This window comes from Trichechus manatus, unplaced genomic scaffold (assembly GCF_000243295.1).
Source record: "Trichechus manatus latirostris isolate Lorelei unplaced genomic scaffold, TriManLat1.0 scaffold00011, whole genome shotgun sequence".
Taxonomy (NCBI): Eukaryota; Metazoa; Chordata; class Mammalia; order Sirenia; family Trichechidae; genus Trichechus; species Trichechus manatus.
Genome location: NW_004443947.1, coordinates 29,066,397 through 29,074,738, shown reverse-complemented (window position 1 = coordinate 29,074,738; position 8,342 = coordinate 29,066,397). Strand labels below are relative to the sequence as shown.

General features: G+C 39.2%; 1 protein-coding gene across 4 annotated transcripts in view; it reads right to left on the bottom strand.

The window, feature by feature from the left end:
• Nucleotides 1–4,237: 4,237 nt before the first annotated feature.
• FAM114A2 (family with sequence similarity 114 member A2) overlaps nt 4,238–8,342 on the bottom strand; it is a 45,983-nt gene continuing 41,878 nt past the window's right edge. For all 4 annotated transcript variants that reach the window (XM_023726592.1, XM_023726598.1, XM_023726593.1 and 1 more), the window contains exon 14: nt 4,238–4,870. In XM_023726592.1, coding sequence (XP_023582360.1) covers nt 4,769–4,870 — 102 coding nt within the window. In that variant the 3' untranslated portion in view covers nt 4,238–4,768. The remainder of the gene's footprint in view (nt 4,871–8,342) is intronic.

Sequence of the window (8,342 nt, the reverse complement as noted above, 5' to 3'; positions counted from 1 at the left end):
GGGACAAGTCCATCCAACTAAACCATAATTCATGGCAACAGAGTAGCTGTCACACTTCTTTTCCCAGAGGACTTTGCAACTACAATGCAATGAGATTGCCAGCAGGTGACAAGGTGACAAGGGCCACATGTTCCTCATCTTGCTCTCCCAGCACTTAACCCAACACTTGGGAAGGAGTATCCTCTCAGAAATACATAAGGAACCCCAGTGATGCTCTGGTGTAACAAAGGCAGCCCTGGGTTGGGGATCAGAAGACCTGAGTTAAGGTCCCAGAGGAGCTTCCTACCAGTGACATAAATGAAACTTTATGTGTCATTTCCTCTTTTGAGCCCTCAATGTCCCTAGCTGTGAATGGGGAATTACAATTACATGTGCTTTAGAGTTCCTTCAGGCTCTATATTCTCTACTGGTAGCAGAACACTGAGCCACCTTTTTTTTTCCTCCTTTCTTTCCTCCTCCCTCCTCTCTTTTCTTCCTTCCTTCTTTTTTTCTTTCAGTAAGTCAACAAATATTTTCTACCATGTGCCAGATCCTATGCCTTAAGCTGGGAACCCAATTGTGAGCAAAATAAATATAGAAGATAGGTATTCGTGTTTGCTGATTCACTGAGTGCTGTAAATGCATAAAAACATTCAATTATTTTGAATCTTTTGCTTCAACATATAAGCTAAATATGCAGTTTTCATTACTCTCAATGATATGTGTGGGAGAGGTAAAGGAAGATCGAGTTGTGCTAAACACTTGCAGTTGTTAGGCATGCTTGAGTAGTCTTTGACTCACAGAAATCCCATGTGGCAGAGCAGAACTGCCCCAGAGGGTTTTCTAGGCTATAATCTTTACAAGAGCAAATTGCCAGGTCAAACCACCAACCATTCAGTTAGCAGCCGAGCGCTTAACCTTTGCACCACCAGGTCTCCTTATTAAAAACTTAAGTCCTTCAATTCTGACATAAACAGCTACAATTATTATGTAGACAATTCATATTTAAACAGGTTTGGACTGAAATTGCCAAGGTCATTGCACCAGTTACCCAGCTAAGATTGGCTAGTAGGAACTCTGTGATAATCTTTACCCCCATTCCAACCAAATGTGCTTTAAAAAAAAATTAAGCATATTGGTGCATTCAGTCAAGTTGGGAAAAATTACTTCCTCTTTAGTACCAGCTTAGCAATGGCCAGTGTGTACAGAAAGAGAAATTTGGGGGTGACAGGTAGAAACAGATGATTTCATTTGATTTTCCATCTCTATACCTACCCCTTAGAAGGGTAGACCAGTCAGGAACTTATATGTCTGGGAAGTTCAACAATGATTTGCATGGGTAAAGAGATTACTGTAGCCTTTCTTTGCTTTTAGCTCAAAGGACAAGTGACTTGAGAGAATATTCAGGAGTTTTTTGTTTTAATTTTCCTGAAGAGCTGACTGGGGAAGTGATAGTTAGACATGAAAGGATTTGGGGATTTTGCCAGACTATGTAATAACCAGCAAAGATGGGGTCTCAAGTACAACAGGAAGAAATGAGTGAGGAACATCTGGATGCAGTTGGAAAGTGACATCAGTGGGCAAGTTTTCAAAAGTTTCCTCATATTTGCCAGAAGTCTTGATGACATATTAAGTGGCTCATTATTTTAGAACTTCATTTCTCAAATGCTTAATTTTTAAACCTTTTATGAAAATGGACATCATGTTACATTGTGAAGACATAAGAGGTTTCAATCTTTAACATATGTGAAATGCAATGCTTACTGAGTGCTCATTGTGTGTACAATTTTACTCTGGGCTTCTCCAACCTGAAGGTTATTCTCACCTTTAAAATTTAGAGCACATCTGAAAATATAGAAAAATGTTTATTTCTCAAAGAATGACATCAATAGCAACTCCTTATAAGATATCCCTCCCTCAAATAGATCTTTAGATAAAAACAAATATTAAAAGAAAGTCTTCGTTCAGCAGTAGGAACCCATAGGACCTTGTTTCCTGATTATAGGACTAGAAAATTCACATTTGTGCATCTGTGTATCAGATTCTTAGTAATACCACTGATATGAATTACAATTTGTCAATCAAAAAAAAAAAAAAACTGTAACAAAAGCAAGTATACATTACATTTCCAATGTAATGTATAAAGGAAAAGAAAACAAGAATTAGCACATAGAGGTTTCTGCTTCTCTGAGATCAAATTAATAAAGTGTCTTTTAATCACAGTCTTTGAAGACCTCAATTGTATGAAGAGAAATATTCACCACAGTACTAACCGAACATTTTACCTATCCAGGTGTTAAGTGAGTTGGGAAGGAAAGTGGCACATTTTAGGAATTAATGGTAAATTTTAGACACCAGAAACTTAAAAGGAAAATAGTACCAAAAGGGTATCATCTAGTGACTACATAATGTACCCATCCTAAATAGAGTAACGAAGCAATCACCAATCAAAAACCATCACCATAATTGAGCAGGTTCCAGAATGACCCCTGAATTTACCTGTTAAATGAATGTTTATGCTCTTATTTCTCTCTTTACTAAATAAAGGAACTTCCTTTTCTCATTATATTCTAGGTTGAGTAGTCAACTGTTGTTCAGAATTAATTCCGAATTAATGATGCTTTCATCGTTTTATTAATGGCTCCCAAATCCACTAAAAAACATTTGGCAGGGCAGGGGACTGATAAGGAGATGAAGGAGGAAGAAAAGATGCAGGGAGTCACATTCACCCTTTTTAAGGCCTAATCTAAAAAGCTGGAGTCCTGGTGGTGCACTGGTTAAGCGTCTGGCTGCTAACCAAAAGGTCAGCAGTTCAAATCGACCAGCCACTCCTTGGGAACCCTATGGGGCAGTTCTACTCTGTCCTATAGGGTCACTATGGGTTGGAATTGACTCAGTGGCAACAGGTTTGATTTTTTCTTTTTTCTTTTTGGTTTAATCTAAAATTGGCTAAATTAAGGGCTGCAATCTGGACAGGTACATAGAGACACTGCTCTGTCCCAAAACATCTGTATCCCTCTTCTTGAAAAAAGCTGAATGTTTCTAGATCAAAGACTAAAAGCTGCCACAATGCCATTGCACAAGAGGATGAACAGATAGCAGGCAGCATGAACAGTTCCTGAATCTTGCTCTAGGAATATCTTGCTCAAGGGATACAAGTTCAGACACAGCAACTGAGCCTGAGGCAACAAACTGGGACTGCAGGACACCAGTCTTATTAACCATAAGGAAAGTGTTTTTCTAAATTTCAGAATTACCCAGGTTGTTAGGTGGGGGAGGGAAGGGTGAAATTTGTCTCTAAAAAGAAATACTTCTATTAAATATGACCATATTAAAACAGAGCATAAGCAGAATAAATAATACTTTAGTGCTGCTAGTATATCTTTTTAATCCAAATCTACTTATTTTCCTGCTTGCTTACAAACTGCCCCTACCCCAATAAGATAATATAGAAACAGTCTTGATATCAATCTATTATAATCCTCTGCTGTGCTATTTTCTTGGCTTGAAAAAGACATCTGGGCTCAAGTTTGTAAGGGTAAGTGAAAGGATTAGTGGACACAATTATTAGATTTTATTTTAAAGGTTTTAGAAGATGAGTGAGAGAGCTCACAAAATTTAATGAATCATTAAAACCAACAAAGTTGGAGAACTTTTTACAAAGAGTGGATACCAAAACAGCCTTTAGGAAGATGGCATCTTAATAGTCTCTTAAGTTGTTGAACTGAGCAAAAGAAGCTTAAGACCTTAAGGATAAAAGTTACATCTAAAAACATGCTAAAAAATACATTAAAACAAACAAACAAAAAAGAATGAGAAAAAAACAGATTGTGTCTTATAGGTTAAATCCTGTTATAAATGAACATCATTTCTATGGGACTCTACAGTCCGCTTCAACAATATTCAAACAATAAAAACCCCATTACTAGAAGAACTTCAACACTCCTTTGGAGTTGGCCGTTACAGAATTTATTCTGCATATAGGGTATGCGTGAAAAATATCCTGGAGATGCAGAATATCTGCAAACACGAAACCATTTCTGTAAGTTGCACTTATTAGTCTTGAATCCATTAAGTTGGGGGTCAGTTATAACTTGAGGCTTATCATCTAGGGTGGGGGTTAGGGGGCTATTTGAAGCCAAAGGCACATTGCAATAGTTAATTTATGTGGCTACAAATATTGTATTCTACAGCTTTCTCCTTAATGCCAAATATCCGCTAAGAATAAAAGAGCAGATGCAACTTCCTAACCATTTCCAAAAATTCTCATGATAAAAAGTAATCATTACAGAGCTTTATACACACTCAGTTTTCTTACAGGCATAGATTTTACTCTAGAAAGGAGAAAGCAGATGCCATTAATGGGCCAAGCATATAAATTCTAGAATGCTAAATTAAGTTCTTTCTCTTTTGGATAACGACTAATTATATTCATGACAAAACTTAGTGTTTTGCATCACATAAAAGACAGAACAGCATTTTTGCCTAAGTGTCCCACTGACCTTTATCTAGAGCCATTTTGAGACTTCCTACAAAAGGTTTTTTTCAAATTTAATTATAACAACTGGGAATGGTAGTGTGAGGGCCTGACTACTTCAGCCAAGTAGTAAGGCAATAAATTTCCTCTTTAAGATTGCTCTCTCCTGAATTTTTCAATACTAAAATAAACTCTTTCCCTCACTTCTGCAGGGGCATCCAGAAGAAAGTGGTACTTCCTGGCCTCACCATAAGGCCAGGTCGAATCTCCTCTGTTCTTCAATGTTCTAACGAAGGCCAGTGCACCTGCAGCTCATGCCTGCAGCGATTCAGTCTTGCTCTCAATGAGGGAGATCTCCAGGACTGGTAAGAGTAGCTGAAAGGCATCTTGGATGTAGGAAGCACTGTTTGATGCCTGTCAGGATTTAAAAAAGCAAGAAAAAGAAAATATCACCATACATAAGAAAATATTCTATAATACAACAGAAAAACAGATTAATATTTACAACCTAACTGAATTCACAGCCTGGCAAATAAGAACACACACTTGACCATCTCAATAAGCTCCATTATAGGGGGAAAAAAGATGTAGCTCTTAAAATGATACAACAGCACCAAAAAAGAATAGCGACATTTTTGTCCAACTTGCCCATCAAAAATCGTAGCTGTTCCTTGCATCCTGCTCAAATTCAGCATTAAAAGCTTATTTAGTCCCTGACTGAATGGGTTGATTCTGTTCCAGTATTTTACAATCAATTACTGAAGAATGATTTCAGAAGGCTGTGAATCTTGCACCTATCAGATTTCCAGCCCATTGTGATAACTCTTCTTCCATGGTCTCAATGCAATCAGTGAACACGAGATGGCTGCTCACAAACATAAACAAGGAATACTGCTTTCAAAGATGACACAGTATAGATATATTTCTATCTGGCACAAGCAGACATATTTACGAAAAGTGTTATAGAATCATTATGCTCAGTTTGCCAGACTTCACTTATATCTGACAGGCTCTCTCACCTTCCAGAAGAATAACAACAAAGAGTCATTACATTAAGATAAAAATGTACTATTTCAAGGATAAGAGTGTTCAAAATCCATTAAGCATGAACAAGCAACTCAAAATAGCAATAAGGAACCCATATCAAGTGAAATGACGTTTTTTGGATTTAGCAATGGCAAGTACTCACTCTTTTTTGAACTTCAGTGTGACATACCAAATACACCCAAGAGAGACCTCAGAGGTGATCTAGTTAAATCTCCTACCTTGCATGTGAAGATAATGAGATTGCCAAGGCAGCAAATGCTAGGTCCAGGGTTATAAGCAAATCAGGGCAGGTCCAGGACACGACTGGACTCCTGGTTTTCTATATAAGCCTCTTTCAACTCTACCATTCTGTCAACTACTAAATCACAAACATATACATATACGCACACACACATACATATATATATCTGTTTACATATATACATATATGTAAAAAATTTTGTTTAAATGATCAGAAGAGCTTCCCTGACTATTCAAGAAGAACTATGTAGTTAAGGAATTAAAAGCATTTCCTTGATGGTAATTTTCTTTTTAATTTAAAACTGGAGAGCTAACCGTCCAGTAGTTAAAATTTTAATTTATATTTAAAACCTAACCAATTATCAAATATATTTTCTCCACTAAAACTTGAATAAACATGTTTAAACAGATCATCAAAAGTCTGAACTGTTTGGACAATTCATTTACAAGACAGAGTTCTTAAAACATGGAATCCAGCGAGGCGGGGCCAACCTGGCAGAGTAGTCAGGCACTTCCAGTGGTCCCTCTTACAACAAAGACCCGAAAAAACAACTGAGTCGATTATATATGACAATCAAGGAGCCCTGAACATCAAAGGCAAAGTTGAGGAATCGGACTGAGTGACAGGGACAGAGAGATGGTTTGGAAGCAGCGAGGAGTTGCCAGACCTGATCTGGGGAGAACATGAGCTCTTCCAGCAGAACGAGCTCTTAGTACACAGTGAGGCAGGGAAGCAGCAGCGCTTGGGAGGCGTTTTCCACACTGGGTGAGACTCAGCTGCAGAGAGTCTACTCAGCCATCCAGAACCAGTGAGAAGCAGCCCTTGATCCGGTGAAAGACAAGTAGTTGCATCTGACCTACCATGCAGGTCAAAAACACTCCCCTTAGGGGAAAAACCTCTCTCCCATTTACCTCCCTGCTCCCTGCTCTGCAGTGGGTTCAGGATGGCTTCAGGGACTGCCGAGTCCCCTGGGCCGGAAGTAGGACCCATCACGTGCCCTGAGCCATTCTCCCGGCCTTGCAGAGGGAACAAATTAACAAACTGTGGGAGAAAATAATCTGCCGGCTCCCCTAAGCCAGGAACTCAGGGTAGGCGCAGCTCCTTTGCCTAGGCACAGGCATAAGGGATCCATGGATTCTGAGTGCCTCTCCCCCTGCACAGACTTGTGTGGGCCCATTTCAACAGCGTAGGCCCTCGTTACCACAGTACAACACAGTATATACCTGAAGACTAACTTCAACTGTTTCACCTCTGAAGTGGCAGGTTCATGATATTTGACACTGCACTGCCCATTAAGGAAGGTCTTCATCTACCCACATAAGGGGCCTGACAACTGGTGGCTCCACCCACGCCACCTACCCACCTGCAATAGGAGCCCAAGAATAAGAGGTGCCCCCCAGTCCTTACAGCCAACAGCCTGGGTGCTCATAGTCTGACTGCAAAACCCAACCACCTACGCGCTCTAGGGAACAGGGACACACTTTCTTCCTGGACACTCGGAGGCAGCCGTCAGCCCCCTGCATTGCTCAGCGTGTGTACCCCTGCTGCAGCTGGATGCCTGTGCCTACACCAATCCACTCGTGCCTGTCTAAGACTGTAGGTGAGCGCCTGCACCATACACTTGGCTGACTACCTGGACACCTGAGCTGAATCCAAATAGGAGGAGTAGGCAGACTCCTGGGTTCACATACTTAGTGGCAGATCTGGCCACCTGGTGGCAGGATGGTGGACCTTCAGGGGCACTGGTGATCAGACAAGCTCACATGAGCAGACTATTTGGGCATATCAAAGAAAAAAAAAACAAGAAGCTAGGACACAGTAAGCAAACTTAAAATAAATAAATATAATAATTTATTTATGGCTGGGAGACAACAGTCAATATCAAATCACATAAAGAGGTAATCGATGATGGCTTCAGCAGGCTCCCAAAATAAAGATTCTAGAAATCTTCCAGAGGAAGAAAATTTCTTAGAATTACCTGAGGCAGAATACAAAAGATTAATATACAGAACATTTCAAGAGCTCAGGAAGGAAATTAAGCAAAACGGAGAACATGAAATAGAGGAACTTAAAAACATTAGACAAGAGCATAATGACAAATTTAACAAGCTGCAAGAATCCATAGAGACAGCAATCAGAAATCCAGAAGATTAACAATAAAATTTCAGAATTAGACAACTCAATAGAAAGTGATAGGAGTGACAATTAATGAGACTGAAGATAAAGCACTTGACACCAACTTATTTGAGGAAAAATCAGATAAAAGGATTTAAAACAAAAAAAGAAGAAACCATAAGAATTATGTGGTATTCTATCAAGAGGAATAACCTGCGAGTGATTGGAGAACCAGAACGGGGGGAAAAACAGATAATACAGAGAGAACTGTTGAACATTTGTTGGCAGAAAACTTCCCTGATATCATGAAAGATAAGATATCTGTCCAAGATGTTCATCGAACCCAACATAAGGTAGATTCCAAAAGAAAGTCACCAAGACGTATTATAATCAAACTTGCCAAAACCAAAGATAAAGAGACAATTTTAAGAGCGGCTAGGGATAAACGAAAAGTCATCTACAAAGGAGAGTCAATAAGAATAA